Raw genomic sequence first — 19,859 nt, forward strand, 5'->3', positions numbered from 1 at the left:
GAGGATAAGGGCCACTGGAAAAAAAAAAAAGTTAACTGTTTTTGTTTATTTTATTTCAGTATAGTATGGGAAAAAAGTCAGAATTCTGACTTTGTTCCCATGTTAAACTGAAATAAATTTTTAAAATCAGTTTACTTTTTTTTTTTTTCAGTGGCCCTAAACCTCTTCCGTACACTAGTGACCTTTCTATTCTGCAATAATTAATATGTTAACATTTAGGAACACACAGATCTACGTCCCTTTATAAAAATCCAAATGAGTTTGCAGGCCGTCTTGGTCAGGTTAGTAATAAGGTTTCATACCATTATATAGATCAGCACCAGCCTCTATTCCACACTCAGTTGGAGAGATGGAAGAGGGTGTACACTGATGTCCATCTTCTGGACACCTGCTGGGGGTTGCATCCCTTCTTCTTTTTCTCTTATATCTGAAACACACAGGAGGGAACAATCTCCTGAATTCAAATCCATACAAATCACATGCTCAGTCATCCCAACTCTCCATATGAGATGTCTAATAAAAACTACATGCTCTGACCTTTAACCCGGGTAACCTATATAGCTACAATATATCAATATTTTTTCTTTGCACTTCCAGTCATACTATGTGGAGTCATGCTTGTAATCAGACAACAATCAAGCACACAGATGTGATACTTTCCGCTCTAGTTTTCAAACACCGTCTTTGCCGGGCTGGATTGAGTATGGAAAGATAGACGGGACAAAGTCTGGGATGTCGTCTGATGCCTCTCCTGTACAAATAATGAATTGAAGCAATCATCATCATCATCAACCTTTATTACAGACACTAGTCAATCAATTGAAAAGACAGCACACACAGAGAAGTTTAGACCAGACAACGTGATGATGTTAATGATAAAACTTATGGCTGACCCGATGAGTTGCAACTTGATAAGACTGAATCAAGGTTCATTAGCTTGTATGCTAGTTATAGTCCAATGTGTTTTGTACGATTCATTAATCCCGTTTATATATGTAATACTTAATAATTGTATGTAAAACCATTGTTTGTAAAACCAGCGATGCCGTTTAGCTTTTTTATAGATAAGACTTACCTGATATAAAGTGATCGCTGCAGATTGATGCATTTTTAATCATCTGCTCGTTCCAATCGCTTCTTCTGATGGCTTGCAACCAAAGACGTCTCTTGTTTGCCTTGAAAGGGGTGCGAGTTGATGGGATTCGATAAAACTTGCGCGTTTTATTGTTTTTATCAAAACGGTTCGTGCAACCGACAGCACAACGAGACATGTTAGCGGCTCTTTCTGCAGGCGACATGCGCATTGGTGCCGGAAGTGACGTAGAGTGACGTTGCATGATAATCCCTCTATCCCTTCCAAACACTTGTTACATCAGGATGTATATTAGTTAAGTTGTGAGTCTCCAGTGATCCAAATGGGGGCGCCCTCCCAGTGGATTGCAGTATGGAGGAGGAGGAGGAAGAGAAGAAGCGCTGCCATTGGCTCCCGCCTCCATATAAAAGCAGCTAAATGGCTTTTACCGGCACAGAACAGGCGGAGACAGCAGAGGAGCAGGACGCCTCGCTAACTGGGAATCAGCTACGTCCCAACAGTCAGGACTGGACTCGTGTTTTTGTACTGGTCGCTCAATGAAGGACAGACGGTCGTGTCAGAAGTCCTCTCTGAAATCCGCCATGGACCCCAGTCAGAGTGTAAAGTGTAAAATCGTGGTGGTGGGGGACAGCCAGTGCGGGAAGACCGCGCTGCTTCACGTGTTCGCCAAGGATTGCTTCCCTGAGGTGAGACATTTAACGCACCATTAAAACACAACTTCTTTAACTAAAATGTAAAAGCCCAGCAGACGCCCTCTCATCACTGCGTGTTCCTTCCCTCCCCTCCAGAGCTATGTCCCCACGGTGTTTGAAAACTACACAGCCAGTTTTGAGATCGACACGCAGAGGATCGAGCTGAGCTTGTGGGACACCTCAGGTAACCATCATCAGCTTCTCTATGAACAGGGGCGGAGCTAGATGGGGGGCCAGGGGTGACCCGTAGCCAATTATTTGACACCCCTACCATTTCCCCCCCTCTTATACAGATAGTGGCAGCATCAATATTCTAAAATGGAATATTCAAAACATTTTCATTGGCAACAAAAACACTTTGGTTAATTTTGGACATCAATATACTAACATTAAAATGATAAATATGGAATTTATCCACTCTTCTGAACTAGATTTTGTTTTATTTGAGGTAAAGACAAAAGGACGAGTCTCTGCAAGTCATCTAGGAGTTTTTTCAGTGAAATCATAGATAAATAACTATTTTAATAAAAACTTATTAAATCAATGTATGTAGATAATAGTTCTTGTAATATCAATTTTATGAAGAATGATTATTGATAAAAGTAGGCAAGTAATGACAATGGAAAAGATGTTTGAAAGTTTTTAATCCAGTATACCTTTTATTTGGAAAGCACGGATGTTTACGGGGTTTTTTTTTATCAGCAAAAGACTGTCGGAAAGTGTAGTTTGTCTTTATTTAGAAAAAATGGATATGCACAATTTTCCTGTTGGAACAGTTTGGATTGACCCTGGCCACCCTTTTAAGAACGTTCTGGTTACGCCCCTGTCTGTGATGTTTTGTCTTTGAGGACATGTCCTAACATGAACACCTTGCGTGGATTAATGGGATGCTGGCTTGTTTTAAGGAGGCATAGATTGATATCTTAGTAAAACAGGATTTTAATCTCTTTTTTTGGGGCAACTTTAATGCCCACTGCTGGCCAGCTGGCTGAATGAAGGCCTTGCATTCTATTTGCATGTCAGAAAAATAAAATACTTTAGCTATTTAGTCATCTTGTTATTCTGGAAAGCACACTTTTAGGCCATCCTCCTTCTCTTAACTCCCTGCTGAAAGCAGATGACAGGTTGCCACAGCTGAAATGTATTTAATCATCTTTTCCATTCTTCCCTGGGCATCTGCCATTACTTTTCATGTGGGGAAAATACAGCATTCAAATCCGGGAACTGAATTAAATTAACCTTTTTACAAAACTAAATGTGATTAAACTGTAGGTGACCTTTCTGGTGTTGGAATGCATGTGCAGATTACCCAACTTTTCTTCATTTTTATGTTTTAAAATCACTAAACTTAGTTGGACTATGATATGAATTCTGAGATTTATAAAATATTTGTAGCCAGGAAAGGAGCCTCCAAATGGAAGATAATGTTACATATAGAATGTATCCTAAGCTTCATTAAAACCAACTAAGATCAGGTTGCTAGACTGATAATTGAACTCAAGGTTAATTAGAGGAAATGTATTTCCTAGCGAATCAACTGATCATCCATAAGTTGAATTTGACATTCGAAGGCCTGGTTGGTTTCTGAGTGCAGCCATCCATCGATAAACAGCTGGGTTTATAGTTTTGATTAAACCTCACTACACATGATTAAATACCATGCTTTAATAAAAATTGGCTGATATTTTCCCCCAATATTAAGTTTTATTTAAAAGAAATAAGGAGCCATTAGTAATTCCGCTTTTACTGTATTGCAGCTGAGATAATCAAAGTAAATGCACCATGTGAGCTGCTATTTTTTATAGAATGCTTTACATAAATGCCACTTAAGTCTTTGAAAACAATGACCTGCATGGGTTTTCTTTTGTTTTCCATTGCAGAAGTATCCAAATTGTTAAACCTTGGCTTTTTTTTTTTTTTTTTTTTACATATGCTCCATGCAGCCAAAAGAAAAAAATTAAACGGTTATTTCTCCTTGGGGCGTAAGGGGATTTTAAGCAAAATAGTTTGTTTCTAACATTTATTAGGTTTAACAAAAAAGTGCATCAGAAAACTGGTAACTTAGTGATTCTGCCTGATTTTTAAGTGAATAATCGTGAGTTGAAAACAAAAAGAAATTGTGCCACTGTGGTGTTTTAGACAAAAATGTAAACTTGTATGACAACAAGGCTTTCAGTAGTTTTTGGGACCTCTGCACCTTGATGCCTAACTGCTCCATGCCTCATCTGGAGTTTTCTGTTTGCACAGCGTCAGATTGGAGGCCTCCTATCCTTACCTTTGTCCTGTGTGAAAACATCTGCGACTGCTTAAAGCGGATGAACCTTCTGGAAGATTCCCAGCTGAGCTAAATCATAAACTTTAACAAAACAAAAATGCTGAACTGCCCTCAAATTCATACATCTGGTGAACACACTCTGGAAATTCCTCCCACACTTCCCTTTTTCCGTCTTTTTTTTCTTCTTACAGGACGGTTGCACAACAACCACCCCCCATCATTCCAGTTGAACTTTGTTTGCCGTCTAAAAAACAGTGGCTGTGTCCCAACTTTGTGTGTTTTAAGCATGTAGACAAAACGCTCTTTGCATTGATCAATGCCCGGGCAGGGAAAATGGGCAGAGTGGGGAGGTGTGATAGAGGGCGTATGTTGAAGGCGTGCAAGCATTTGGTCTGCGTGGGAGTGATGGGCGGGAACAAGCCAGCAGCCAGCTGTTGCCTGGAATTCCAAAGAATTTCTCCAACTTTTTTTGCGAATCCAGCTTGAAATGTTTTCATTTCCTGGAAAGGGGCAAAACTGAAGATAAGTCGAACCGAAAGAGTCTGTAGTGTTTGTCTCAAAAGCTATAGCATCATCTTAGAGTAGCTTTTGCTTTTGTTTTTTTACTTTATTGGAGACAAAAACATGAAACGCCTGTTTCATGTTGGACCACACATCAGCAGATCCAGCTTGTGTGAACCGTTGGAACTAAAAGGGCGAAGAGATGAGAAACGTCCAGAACAAGAGTTCTGTTTTATTACACCGTTGGCCGGCTGCCCCGAGCCATTTCTTTCTCTCTGCTTCATAAAAACAGAAAGGAGTGAAAGAGGAGGAAGGGGGGATATGCTTCCTATTAGATCAGTAGGTTTTAGATGGAGCAGGATGCCCCCACCCTGCCCCCAACATTCAGTCCTAACCCCCACCCAACACCTAGAAACACTTCCAGTGACCGATGGATGGAGCTTTCAGCTTGACTGGTCCCTTTGTAGAGACAAGCATGGTCCACAGCCAATCCAATCGATCTCTTATCTCCTGAGGTGCTCTGGGAAGAGAGGATGGGGGGTGGGTTTGTTCTAAGCAGGGCCCTGATCAGGCTCTCTGACAAAGACCAGCACGCAGGCATGAGGACAGTCGTATAAACACACCTCCACGCGGGGAGGTGGTCTTTGTTCCGAGTGGCTTAATGAGTCGCCTGGAGTGTGTTTTAGTGAAGGTGTTTGAAAGAGGAGGGTGATGGGTGTAATTTGGGTCATTAAGGTAAATTCCTGCCAGTTTCACAGCCTTATATTTGCAAACCACCCCCACCTTGCCCCAACCCAAACCTCCTCCTTGTTTAACACACACCCACCCAGCTTGTCTGAGCTAGCTTTTGCTTTCCACTCCCAAGTTGAGGTCTGCCAGGGCCTCGGCGGAGGCTTTGAAGCTTCTCGTTTCTTTCACCGGCAGAGGAAGCGGTTTATATTGTCTTTTGATCTGTCTGCCGGTGTGTCTGAGCAAGCAAAGGTGTTTGTCTGGGAGTCAAAAAGGATAAAATAGACGATGAGAGTAAATTGGACTGCATGCCTTAGGCTGGAGTGTAGTTTGTGAGGTAAGAATGATCAAAGGTAGCATCTCGGAGCATTCAATCACTCTCTCACAGGGCGGCAATTGACCTTAATTCCTCAGTGTTTTTATAAGAAATTTTCTACAAAAAACCCCCCCAAAACTTGAACCTGGGAACCATTTGAAAATCAGGAAAGCTGCAGGTGGTTACAATTACAGTTGGTGATGCACAAATCAAACGGCTGTCCATCAAAACATTTTTCCCCCGTATCCTTTCAAGAGGTTTAACAAAAGGAAGGTCAGAGTAAAAGACGCCAATCTGAATGTTCAAGTAAAAGTTTGAGCTGCGATGTTTGGATATTCAATATCTTTCCTTATATTAGTGCCTATTTGCTATCAAAAAGCGACAAATGGATGAGGAAAGCAGTTTTTGTCAGTTAGAAAAGACAAATGTATCAGTTTTGCTCAATAGTTTTTTATTAACCTGGTCACTCTAGTTTTCTTAAAGCTTAGAATGAACTTGAGTATGTCCTAATAGCCTTCCTGTTATCCCCTGAAAGTCTTGCTCTCACTTTTAGCTTGACTTAACTGTTATAGGTACAAAAAAACCCTTACTTGACCTGAAGTGGCTAAATTGGAGTCTTTACTCTGTAACCATGAAGACGTCCAGGTGTGTTTGATGTTCTGCTGTACCTGGAGTCTTGTGGAAAGTTCTCAATCGTTTCAGATTAATAAACCAACCAGTCAGTAGTTTGTTGGTTAGATGAAGCTGGTACTAGTCACCAGTTGTTTTTGTTGCATCTCTAATGCGTTTGGGGGGCACTTTCTCAAGCTAGCTGGTGGCTTGACTGCTGTCCCATTTGTAGAGTGTTTACTTTTAGAACGGCTGCTTGTTGCATCTGGCAACAACTGAATCGGCAGTTTACAGCCTGAGGTGCCTAAACCAAATGAAGTACTTTTTTAGAAGGTGTTAGCATTGTCCCTATATCCAAGTCTGAGGAGATCTGGTAGGTACCCCCTAAAATGTGACTATTACTAAACTAGTAGGGCAAAATGCTACCTTTCATCCATTAACTTGATTTGCTTAAACTTACAAATGCAAGTTACTAAAACTAGTGCTGGTTTCCCCCTTTTTACCCCCATTCTGGGCATCTACCAGTTTGAATTGAAATGTGACGTATTGTTTATATACTAATATTAATATGTTGTATTTAACATCCTAATCTAAGGCTATAGAGGTTTAATCTAAACTGGTTTCTTTTTAAATTCTTCAAATTAAGTATTTGTTGCTGCAAACCACAATATAAACTCGTTAATCATTTCTTAATGAGTTTATATGCTAGTGAGAGTAGTTCCATGTAGCTAAAAATTAGGCTTTCAAATTGAAATGCTCTGAAACGACGCTGTCAGCACTTTGGAATGAAGGAACCCTATTTAGACATCTATTTTCAAAGGAGTCCCTTCCATAAATACAAGGCAGAGGCTTCTAGAGCGCGGTGCATCTGTTGGTTGGACGGCTTGGTGCGGGCCTTTTTTGCCCAAGTTAAGCTCCTCGACTGCTCGCTTGCCCTGCCAACTCCATTCCTCTGGCCTCTACGAATTGGAGCCGCATGTCTGGCATTCCTCAGACTAAAGGTTTCTACATCCTCCTTTACAAAGACCCCTATTGTACCCAGCAGGCCCTGATCCTCAGCCAGTGAAAGAGGAGCGCCGTGGATCACTAAAACCCCACCTTGTTTCCAGGGGGGGGAAATTGAATCACGGTGGAATCTAGCGGGCCACTGATGGGATGGAGATAGTGTGTCAGCTGAAACACAGGGACCCAGTGAGAGAGATTACACTTCCTGTCTAATGTCATGGAAATATTCTATGTGATGTTTCACCTGACATTAATATCTGTGTGTTGGGAGCCGTGTGTCCTACCAGTACAGTGAAAAAGAGGACTGCCATTTTTCCTCTTCATGAATGTGCAAACAGCCATTCCTAAACCTTATTTATAGTTTACCATGATGCATGTAAACAAAAGGGTCAGAACAGGCCAATGTGCAAAATACATGTAAAATAAAGTGTGTATAATGCATGCTAGTGGCAGAATCATGTTGAAGAGACAGAAAGTGGTCAGTTTGTTGGGTTATTTTGGAAGAAGCATGGAATAAAATTGATGAAATGTCACAAAATGTCAAAAAATAATTAAGGGGTATAGAAAACGATGCAGGGCATTGAGTTAAATAAACATTGGTGATGGTTTAACTTCATAAAAGCTGCTTAAATTATCTCTAGAAATGTGCTGCACTTTTATCCCCAAACCTTTTGTTTTGATACGTGCCTCCTTCTAACGTTAACACTCTGACATGATCTGTGAAACAGCCTCACGTATTCGATCCGTACCTTTTCATATACTGAAAACCACAAGGGTTGCCTTTATGACTGCAGATGTCTTAGTAACCACAGCAACCACAGAAGGTATTGGCTGAGGTTGCTCTGGTTGTGCTTCTTGTCCTTGGCATGTTTGCCTTTGTGCTTGACTGCAGCTATAAGTCTGTCGCAGTTTGTTTCTCCAGGTGCCCTGCAGGGCTCCACGCCTTCTCCTACTGTCAGTTCTGCACAGCTATGTGAGCTATGTGCTAAAACAGCAGACCTGCTGCCAGACTTCCAGACTGTCGGATGCATCTGGCTTATTTCACATCTGTACCAGGAGATAAAGTAAAAATTTCCTGCGCCTTTGCTTTTGTAATCTGAAAGTAAATTCCTCAGCATGGGGGGGATAAAAACCTACTTGGATGTTTAGAAGGTGACGTAAATCTTGGGGTATAATTGTTACATAAATACACCCCATTTCTTTCACCTTTTCATTTAAATTCCTTGAATAAGATGGAGCCTCTTGTCCCACCCACCGTGGAAAACAATCATGGAAAACTCCATAATGAGGACCACAGTGGAAGTTTGGTCACCTAACATCTGGTTTCTCTTGTGCGGCTGTGCACAACAGGATCACTTTGTTGTGTGAATATGTTTCTGGGGGGGGGGGGGGGGTCCTCATCACCCGTCTAGATTTAGAGACCCTGTGGGAGGACAATTACAGGAGCTAATTACGCCACGGCCACCAGGTTTCAGTGCGTGTCAGCTGTGGGTTTGCCTCTTATCTTATCCATCGCTGCATACATTCACACCCCCCCCCATTCTTCTAATGTCGTCCTTTAGGTAAAAAGGTTTATTAATATTTTGACAGCTAACATCCCGGTCTATTCACAGAAATGTATGCAGACTTATTACAGCTTGCTCTACACCAGACTGCTGTAATATGGAAGTCCTCTTTGCAGTTTGATGAAAAATATTGAAAACGTTCTATAATGTCAACTGATTTACAAAGCTTACCCTTTCAGTAAAAGGTCTTCTTTTCACTGCTTTGTTCAAGGCTGAGAGCGGAGTGAGGAAAGAAAAGATTCAGTTGGCTTGTTTGTAATGTTATGATGGCTGCTAAAGATACGATGGTCTTTTTGCTCAGGTTTTCCAAAGGACATTTATTAAGAAAAGTTGCAAACAAGAGCCTTATAAGATTTAGCTTTGTATTAAATTGACTTATTAGATTCCCTTTTCTTTAAAAAATGATGTAGACGATAACAGAAAATGCCAACATTTTTATTTTGTTTTGCAAGATGCCATCATCCTCAAACATCTAGAACATTGAACAGCAACTAGTGGGGTGGGGGGATAAAGTACAGATGATGTTTCCAATAAATGTTTCTCAAACATGGAAGCAGCTAAAAGTCTTTAAAAATAGGTGCCTGTTGTCTTCCATAAAGCAGTCGAAACCCATTTAGCCTTATTAGCAAAAGCTAAACTGTTAGCTTAGTTAGCTTAGCTTAGTAGCTTAGGTTTTTTGTTTTACAAAACTGTCTTTTCAAACTGTCAAAGTCTTTAGGAACTAACATATTTTATAATCCTGCACCCAATTTTGAATTTGTCTGCTTAAACTGTTATTTTCATCACCCCCATTGTTCACGGTTAGCTTTGTTCAAAAGCTAGTTTTTGTGGACTGCTTTATATCTAATAGAATGATTAAACTGCCCATCAGTTATGGCTTCTTTCTGTTTAACTTAAAAGCCTGCATGGTGGATGTAGTGCTAGCTATTATGAAAGTATGTTAGCATTTGCTAGCTTTAAGGTTGGCTTTGGAAAAAAATAAATGTGGTCATTTGACATTTTGTTAATTTCCCCCATTTTTGGACTCTGAAATGTTAATCTCTGCCATGTTAAAATGGTTTAAGTAACCATTTGTTTAAAAATAAAAAATTTGTGCATTTAGAGATATTAATTCATTTCAGTTTAATTCATTTCAGTTTATTTCTATAGCGCCAATTCACACCACAGTTCATCTCAAGGCTCTTTACAGTTCAACCAGATCATACAGTGAAATTGATTCAAAGTTTTCTATCTAAGGAAAACCAGTTGATTGCATCAACTCATTGACTCGGAGGCAATCTCTCACACTAAGCATGCTTGTAGCGACAGTGTAGAGGAAAAACTCCATTGTAACAGGAAGAAACCTCCAGCAGAACCAGGCTCAGTGTGAGCGGCCATCTGCTGAGGCTGACTGGGGTTCAAGGAGACTGAAGCAGAGATACAAAAAGCAACTGGAAATAGACAAGCACTGAGCCAGCTCCCATATCAGAGGATGAAGAGAGCACAGTCAGTCAGAGAAACAGGACTACACTGGAAAAAAACAGGCTGATCTCCAACAATATTATGATTATGTTTGCATAACATTGAGTAATAACAATCATGACTATAAAGCCTTTCATTTGTCAAAAAAAGTGCTGATAAAGATGGTATTATAAATGTTTTAAATTGACACTGTTACCGTTGTGATTTTTCTTTTCTCCAAGGTAGTACCAAATATTAGCAGAGCTTTGAGAAGTTGGTCTCTGGCCTCACACCTCATGGCCTGAGCCTTGAAGCTTTGTTTGAAATGCTGTTATCTACTGCATTCAAAGTATGTAGAAGTTTGTTTGAGTATGAGATGGAGCATTCCTGCCTTTTTCCTCTCCGCAATATTTAGGGAGGACATCCCAGGGGAATCTTCAATTACCAAAAACAAAATTCCCTGGATTCTTGGCAGCTTGTTCCCTGTGGTCATATCTTCCCCATCATGTGATCCTGACCCACCTGAACTTCACGCCACATATCCCCCCCTCCCCTCCAGAGATCTTTGAGTCTACCAGAGAGATGGGCGTCTCCATACATATGGTTTTAATTTAAGAAAAAAATGTCTTCACTCTAAAGTTCTCAGTTTCTCTACCTCTTTTTTTTTTTTTAGTTATCCTGTACTCAGCACATTTTTCAACTAATGCACTATTTGTGTTATTCCTTGTTGCTATGGATTATAACTGAACTGCATTTATCAATGTTCCAAGCAGAGATTTGGCCTTGCTTATGTACTCATTAGACCTGAGGTTCTTCTCTAGATCTGGTTAAAACCTTTAGATGTTGAAAGGTCACATCTAAAAAAAAAAAAGTAGTTCTCAGTTTTTAAATGCAACTAGTTGAATTTGTGCTGTCGAATAAAAAAAGATGTTTTTCTAAGTTTCATGTCTGTCGTTTTAAGGATCTCCGTACTACGACAACGTGAGGCCCCTGTCCTACCCAGACTCGGACGCTGTCCTCATCTGTTTTGACATCAGCCGTCCTGAAACCCTTGACAGTGTATTAAAAAAGGTATGTGGCTGCTTGCCAATTTCAGCCATGATAAAATTATTTTTGTATGGTTGTAATAAAACTCTCTTATCCAATTTGGTTTAAAAATACTTGAATCTAAGCTGGGCAGAGAGAGGGAAAAGTGAGGTTTCTTGGTTTGAACATTTGAAACTTTTAAGTGGCATAGAATGATCTCACTGCTTTTAGGAGCAAAGCTCAGCTGCTAAAATACTGACTTAGTTTGGTTGTATTTGGATTGTACTTTTATTTTTTATCATTAGACTCAAGTGAAAAATAATAGGTATTAATTGGTTGTTATGGAAACCCTAATAACTTTTTAGTAGAAGAATCAAACAAGCTAATTTTGCATGGTTAGCTAGTGAGGCTATTTGCTGGGCTAGCCAGAAGAAAGACGCACAGTCATTAATCGACATAATGCACCTACACAGCTGAATTTTTATTTTATTTTTTACACACATGGGCAAATGTCAGCTGATGGGCATTGTGCAGCAACAGGTGGGGCAGGGGAGGAATAAGTTGTCCACAAGCTGTAGTAAAAAAAACTGATTATCATCATATTCTTTTTTTAAGTGATCCACTGCAAAAAAGGATAAATATGAAATTTTTCAAGTTTTTATGTTTTATTTTAATGGTCAAAGTAGATCTCATGACAGTCTATCCTCAAATGTTTCTTAAACAGACGACTCACATGAGTTTGTTTAGTGGTGAACAGCTGATGTCCGTCCTGCAGACTGACTACCATGTGGATGAATCCAGTCGTATGAGGTGGTGACTGGGCTTTTTCTGCATTCCCAATAGAATCCTTTAAAGCCAGTGTAAAGCCAGTCACATTTTTCTACAATTAACATTTAATGACAAAACTGAGATGCCGTTTGATGCTTCCAAGTCATCTATTCACTTCCACTGACTGCCAGCTCATTTTGAATAATTGAGGTCACACGCCGAGGTCCGCCAGTGTTCCACGTCTTGTTTATTTGGCTTAAAGTAAGAATGTGGAATGTAATCCCCCCCCCCTGAGGGGACGAAAACCGCAAAGCAAAACCTCAGTTCTCAGTGCTGGTTGAGGGCAGCTATGCTGGAGGTCTGAATATGCAGATAGACTATTTGTTAACTAATCATTAAATGTTTTTTTTTTAAAGGATAAACTGCAGTAAATTCTGCAAAAACCTCAAGTTTCAACAAACATTTAGGCATTTAGTGAGGCGATAATAGGCGCCGTGTAAAATAGCTTCCTCTTTTCGTGGTAATGAACTTGATCCTCTGACCCGCTGGCCAGTCGGCTCACAGGCACATTAGCCGTGGTGAAATCCCATTGATCAGAGCATTTATTGTTCAGGAGGAAACAGGATTATTTGTAGCTCCGTTCCATGGTTCAAAGCTTGTGGGGCTCAGGAAATGCCAGCGTTAACCTTTGTACTGAAAACCAGGTGACTGCAGGGCTGGAACTCGAGGATTTTCAAGATGTTATTAAAAAAGGCTTTTTTTTTTTGTTTTTTTTGTTTTTGTTTTGTTTTTTATCATTTGAAGCTTAATAATTTTTTGTATAGATCAACCAATATTTTCTTTTTTAAAGGATTCCTTTTATTTTGATGTCTGTTCAACCAATCCTTTATATATGCTGCCCTTCTTTTGGGAGAGATTCTTCAAGCCAATATTATTCTTCCATTTAAATATAAAATGTCTCAATTTAAATGTAAAGATTTGTTAATGAATCCATCTAAAGCGTTTTAATAATGGATCGCAGATGGAGGGAGCGATCTAAATGGCAGCCAACTGTACTAATGTAGGGTTTATCGATTAAACTGTTTATTTTTCCGATTAATAATCACTGGCACAGATCCCCAAAAATAATTTTATACAGAACTTAAAACTGGGTCAAGATAAAACTTAGCCAGTTGAGGAATTTTGCTTAGAGCAGATTGATTGGCAAGTTCCATTTAATGAACGTTAAATGTTATATTTTTACAATTTTGGCATATTTACTGTTCTGTTTGGGTTCTTCTTACAGGTAATCGGCTGTTTAATAACCATGAATTGATCACTAAATGATTTGATATATTACTGAATCGGTGAATGTATGCTGCTCTAGAACAGTTCATCTGTAGTTTGTAGAAAGTGGCTTTAGAAAAAAATTATTATTCAAATAATGCGGTGATCTCGGGGGAAGTAAGTTCGCCTTGATAATAAAGTATTTGTCTTCCACAGTGGAAAGGAGAGATCCAGGAGTTTTGTCCCAACACCAAGATGCTGTTAGTCGGATGCAAGTCGGACCTGCGCACTGATCTTGGCACGCTTGTAGAGCTGTCTAACCATCGACAAGCGCCAGTTTCCTATGACCAGGTATTCAGCCATTTTCATTTTTTTTTTTAAAGTGTATAAATATTGCTTCTAATTAAAGCAAATTATTGAAGTACTTGGTTTTAAGACTTGTGATTACAACATTTATATTACTTTTGCCTATATTTATATTACTTTTGCTTATGCACTATTTTTGCCCGCCACATATCACTTTACTTGGATTTTCACTTTATTTGGATTTAGTTTTTACATATGCGTAGATATACCTACAGATATATATACAGAAGAGCTATATGTGTATATATTTTATCTCTTTTTATTCTTATTTTTTATTTATTATATTGTATAGTTGGATGTGTGTAAATATTGTATAAAATTGTAACTGGAGTGTGTAACAAAAGTAATTTCCCTCTGGGATTATTAAAGTATTTCTGATTGCTAATGAGTGTTTTGCATCAATTTTCCTGTGAATCTGACCTAAGCGTTTACTCTCCAGGGCTCCAATATGGCCAAACAGATCTCGGCGCCTTACATCGAGTGCTCGGCTCAGCAGTCGGAAAACAGCGTCAGGGACATTTTCCACGTGGCCACGCTGGCCTGCATCAACAAGAACAGCAAAAATGTCAAACGTAGCAAGACGACGCGCGCTAACAAGAGGATTTCGCACATGCCCAGTCGGCCTGACCTGGCAGCCGTCTCCACGGATCTCCGGAAGGACAAAGCCAAAAGTTGCTCTGTGATGTGACTTGTTAGACTGAGAGGGGGGGTACTGGACTTAAGAGAACGAGTTTGGCGCGTAATGCAAGCAGGGAGCTGCAAAGCCCTGACCTGCATGCTTAAAAAAAACACCAACCCTTTGTTGTCTGGAAAAGGGGTTTTCATAAGCTTCAATTCATGTGTGTTACTGGAATATTCAGCACCAACGAGAACTCGTTGAGTAATTGCGTCCTAGTAGATGTGCAACCCCCCCCCCCTCTATCACCAGTCCCAACAGAGGAGGAAGCTATCAGTCAGCTGGCTATCAGTGCTGGGAGGAGACCTGCTTCCTCTGAGGACAAGGCGGATGCAGCCAAGGCTTTCCTCTCCAACAGGAAATGAGCAGAAGGAGTGATGTCATTAAGAGATGATCACACGTAGAGGGTTTTTAAACATCTTTTGAATCGGAGGGGAAGCCGGCTATGGCAGAGGGGCGGTGGGATATGAAGGTTAAAAAAAAGGCTTGAAGAGGGCTTTCACAGCAAACTCGTCACTGTGGTTTGGATTTACTGCTATCTCTGCTCCTGTGACTGTTGGTGTGGGCAGAGGAGTCCCTTTGTTTCTGATAATGTTGTTGGTAAAATGTGAAGTTTTTTGGTGTGCAACTGCGTCTTTTGTTTTACTCCGATTCTGTTGGTTTTCATCCTCCCTCTACCGCTAGTTTCAATCTGTTGCCTCAACAAACGGCTTCAGATCTTAAACCTTTGATTTAAGCGTATAAATCATAGGTTGATCACAATGTAGCAAGAGAAAAAGTATTATGTAAAGTTTTCTTTAATTAAATTTCCCCACCTCATCTTTATTTTTTAGCATGAGTGCAGAGGTTGTTTGGGTTCAAAACTTAAATCTTTGTATTTCCTTGAAGAAAGTTGATGCTGATGGTTTCAAAATCTGAATAACTATAAATGGAATCTAAAACTAGATTCCAAATAAAAGTCAAGTGGGTTTTATTCCAAATTCAGAGACGGTAATGTTACGCTAAAGGCCAAAATGGAGGTAGAGGTTACAGTAAATGTTTTAACCTTTGCAAATTTACTCCAAAGAGAGAGAAACTGGAGACTGTTTACAAACTGTAAAATCCTTTAAGTCCATTAGCCATTAAGTTAATATACTTTAAACTACTCGCTAGCTTGTCAATGTCAGCAATTCATGTTTGTATGCAAGAGGGAGCCCCTTAAATAACGCAAAGTAATGGCTACTGTCTGCAGCCAACAGCTGAGTCTGTCCAGAGGGCTAGCAGTTTGCTAGCATTTCATCAGTTAGCCTTCACCTTTTTCTTTTAGGTATTAGCTTAACAATAATGATACAAATTTATATTGTGCGTTTACATGTAAACCCAAAACTTAAGCATCCAAATAGTTTTTTTTCTTCTCTAAACTTTTATTGTGATGGATTAAGCAACTATGACCTAAAATGTTGGCAAGTTAAAAATTCATTTTGTCAAACACTGAGCTGATTAGTTTAATTTTCAGCATTGTTTACATTTTCTAGATTGACACGGTTAATTTTTATTACCGCTTATTCTGGAGTTGTGGAAGTTTCCATGCGTTTCCCAACATTCATCAATTTATTGTTTTTCTTTCGATTTTTGTGTTTTGCTTTGTTTTTTTCTCCCTTGATCATTATTCAAAAGTAATTGCATTTTGTGTAGCAGGAGTAGGGGGGCTAGACTGTTTCCAAATAGTAAAACTATTAGCCTTTTAAATAAGCTAGTTAGCTCGTTCATTAGCAGGAAGTCAATTTCAGGTTTTCCTTAAGTTTGTAGATTTTCTGAAGGGAAAACATGAAATGACATGATGCAAACGAACGGTTAATTAAACATCACTTTGGCCTTTCTTGCGTTGTCTTTTACATGGGAATGATTCAAATGATTAGATGATCTGTTTTGTCTGGAGGGTCTGAAATATTTGCCTATTGATGTTTGAGTTGAATTCTGTCTGCAGGTGGTTTTTTTAAAATATGCCTCAGATGAAAACGGTTTGGGGGGGAAATGTATTCTTAAAATGACAAGTGGGGGGGTAATAAGGTTTGGACAATAATGCAACTGTTTTGTTCTTAAATGTCATTGTTACAGTCATTGATGCACTTTTTCTAATGGAGCGTAATGGCGTACAAAGCCTTTCCATATCAGTACTGTCTCATTTGGCAGAACTGTGCCCAGACTCATCCTCATGTTTTGATCTGTCCTGTCTCTGTAAACCCAACTCTTCTTGAATGTCGTCACCTTCAAAATGTCTTTGCCAATGTTGTTGCCACAGTATTTATTGAATTATATATTTTTCCTTTAGAATAAATAGAATGAATAAAATGAACTTGGGTCTGTTTATTCCGTTTATGGACTTAAAATGTGTATAGTTTTCTTTCATGTCAGTATCATAATGATTAAAAACTATGACTCTTTTCTTTTAAAGGCATACATGCTATACTTAAAGCATGCCCAATAAAAATGGGCTTTGTCGAGACACCAGTATTGTATAACAATAAAATAAATGACCACACCTAGTTGGAAGTAGCTGAATTGCCGAGGCCCCTAGGGTGCTATACAGGATGAGGTAAAATCAGATTGATGGTAAAGTCGGCTGCCTTAAATCTTACTATTTCTCATGTTTCTTTTGGTACTAACTTCTTTTAAAAAATGACATGTATATAAATGCAGGACTGATTATAATATCTAACTCGTTCTGTTTTAAAAGCCCATTTCTAAGTAGTATAGGTCTTATGGTGCAGCGTCCTTTTAAGTCGTTAAAGCTCCTGGGTACTGCCTGAAAATCCTTGTCTCATGGTGTCTGGCACAGGGATTTTGGAAGTTCTTGGATCATGGACGGTTGGCTGTGGGGCCTTCATAGGTTGGCTTTGTTGTGTGAAACCTATCGTTGAGTATGTCTTGATCGGATTTAAGTCTGGACTTAAATCCAGACCATTCTAACACACGTATAGTAACATTTATGTCCATTTACTGTAGCTCTTCGCTGTATGCTGTTTTGTAATGTGAGGATGATTTTTGAACACCGTTTTCTACCACATCTGACTTTAGGCCAAAAAGCTACATTTCAACGTCATGCGCCTCAGGGTAGTGTTATCTTCATGTTTACTATACTCCCTGTAGGACAGGAGTCTTCAATGTTTTGCAGGCCAAGGACCCCCAAACTGATGGCGAGATGTCGATGAAATTGTGTTCTGTCAAACTGGTCCTATAGTCACTCTATTACAGATGGAATAATGTAACAAAAGTAATTTCTCTCTGGGATTATTAAAGCATTTCTGATTCCTCGTTGATGGGCCAGGTGTGAATGAAACGGTTCCCAGCTCTAAAAAGCTCCTGTGTGTCGCTGAATGTGTGCATTGATGACTGAAAGACATCTTCTGCCTCCATTTATCTTTTTACTACAGTGTGTTGAATTCATGTTAATGTGTTTTTGAAGACAGAATTGTAGGGGGGAATATAAAATCAAGTAAAACTTTCGCGACCCCCATGCAGTACCTCCGTGGACCCCTTAGGGGTTGCAGACCCCCTGTTGAAGACCTGCGCTGTAGGGCTTTCCTCAAACTGGAATTCATATTTCTTGAGAAAAGTACCAGTCGTATTCAGCTCATCTGTCCATAGTTTTGATACTGAAAGTAACTAGTTTATATATATATATAGTATTTATTTAAAGCAGGACTGTGTAATTTTTAGCTACTAGGGGTTTTAGACCAAGAGCTTCCAGATTTTGCACCCCTGAAAGCAACTAGCGACAGTAAACTGTCACAAAATCAAACTGTCTCCCTTCGTGTTTTGGAAATTGACTGCCGACCACTTTGCACCAGCAGACTGAGTGTAGTATTAATATAGAGGGGTGAATGTGACCTTGTCTTTACAAGTAACTCCATTACTTCTCAGAGAACCAAAATTACGCCTGCTGCTCTAAAGTGGTGCTCTGGGTCACACGACTCTTTCAGTGAGGGATCCGACCTTTTCAACTAACTGCTACGTTAAAGCAGCCCGAACAAAACATTGTTATTCACCAAAGGCTGGTTACTGACCAGAAAAATCATTATATATCTCATTTTAAGCTGATATTTGGGCCAAAAGTTGCACAAAGTAACTTTAATAATTTGAAGTAGCTCTTAAAAGTGGCCAGACTGTAATTTACTTAAATCTATGAGAGAAGTCGATCTATTGTACGTTACAAGCTACCAAATGTACTAAAGTACTTTTTTACTTTACTCATCAGTCAAACATCTTCAGACCGTTTCATTTAAAAAGAAATAGCTGAACTGGAGTCATTTACTGTTATGACATGGTGGTAAAAAGCAGGTTCTTCTTGGAACAACAAAAGTTCTCTGTGAGTCGGACTGAATAGTCTTGTCTGGTTATAATGCTTAGGTATCACTAGGAGCAGACTGCCTTTAAGGGGCATGGTACATTCCTGGGGTCTACCGAGCATGGAAACTACTTTTCCTCACACATCAATCCTATAAATCACTCAGTGACTTCATCACTTGCATAAGGACTGAGACATATTTGCTTGTCAGTTTCAGGAAAACCGGTCTGTCAGGTGAAAAATAAATGTCAGCGATAAAAGACGCACAACTGTTCACCCTATGTCCGCATGCATGAAAGAGATTTCTGGATAATGTGCATTAGATGGATTCAAGTCAAGCTTTAGAAGTTCTCAGCTTTTAAAGATCCAATACCAAAGAACTGGCCATATGAAGTCTGCTTAAATTTGTTTTGCCTCCAGAATAATTCCTATACGATACTTGTTGAGATAAGAAACAGCAGAAAAGAAGGCCATTAGCTTAGAACTGTTGAAAGGTAATAAAGAATACTTTTCGGCACTATATAGTATTCTTCAGGGTGAAGTAGAAACATCTGGCAAAAGGGCCTCATTTGAGGGATCTTCACCTCACACCTCCAAAAGCGTTTTCCTTATGTTCTGAGGTATGTTGAGGATAAGTGGCATTGACTATAGTGCTGAACTAAGGACACAGGTGGTAGAAGGAACACCTTGTGGGTCTCCTTAAGTTGGTAACATATATGTTGTAAATGATGGTAGAAAGTAACAAATTACATTTACTTGATTTTTTGACTATCTTTACCTGAGTAATTCTTTGGAGGGGGTACTTATGACTTTCACTCCTCTACATTTCAAATTAAAAAATTATACTTTCTACACAACTACATTTCGAAGAAGCTGCTAGGTCCTTGTTCCTTTTGGCTCAGCTTAGCTTTGTAATCCGCTGTTGCGGTTTTTCTTTCAACATGCAAGATAACAGCCATTAGGACTGGATTTGGACTCCACTGTTTTAGAGATTTGCATGACATTCCACAGACGTGAGAAACTCAGGGCAGATATTATTTATGGCTCAGAAATGTCATTAAGGCATTACTTGTTGCCATGTGGCCGAGTTGTTCAGCAGTATGAGTTCTGAAATCACATTTGAGGTTTCTTTCTGGTAATGGATTCAACCTTTAACTGCTATTCCATAGTGAAAGTGTGAGGAGAATCAATATAGTCCTGTTTTC

General features: G+C 39.4%; 1 protein-coding gene across 1 annotated transcript; it reads left to right on the forward strand.

Moving 5' to 3' along the window:
* Positions 1–1,504: 1,504 nt before the first annotated feature.
* rnd3a (Rho family GTPase 3a) lies at positions 1,505–16,662 on the forward strand. The gene is made up of 5 exons (XM_038305788.1): positions 1,505–1,779; positions 1,882–1,969; positions 11,187–11,296; positions 13,502–13,636; positions 14,091–16,662. The coding sequence occupies exons 1-5, from the start codon at positions 1,630–1,632 to the stop codon at positions 14,337–14,339; spliced, it is 732 nt and encodes a 243-aa protein (XP_038161716.1). The 5' UTR covers positions 1,505–1,629; the 3' UTR covers positions 14,340–16,662.
* Positions 16,663–19,859: the final 3,197 nt, after the last annotated feature.

This window comes from Cyprinodon tularosa, unplaced genomic scaffold (genome assembly GCF_016077235.1).
Source record: "Cyprinodon tularosa strain WSP-4 unplaced genomic scaffold, ASM1607723v1 ctg564, whole genome shotgun sequence".
Taxonomy (NCBI): domain Eukaryota; kingdom Metazoa; phylum Chordata; class Actinopteri; order Cyprinodontiformes; family Cyprinodontidae; genus Cyprinodon; species Cyprinodon tularosa.

What these genes read in the sequence shown, in the direction of transcription:
- rnd3a (XM_038305788.1), top strand. Translation starts at nt 1,630, where the DNA reads ATGAAGGACAGACGGTCGTGTCAGAAGTCCTCTCTGAAATCCGCCATG. An exon ending in CCAAGGATTGCTTCCCTGAG is followed by an intron (nt 1,780 to 1,881) that starts GTGAGACATTTA and finishes CCTCCCCTCCAG; the next exon opens with AGCTATGTCCCCACGGTGTT. An exon ending in CGCCAGTTTCCTATGACCAG is followed by an intron (nt 13,637 to 14,090) that starts GTATTCAGCCAT and finishes TTTACTCTCCAG; the next exon opens with GGCTCCAATATGGCCAAACA.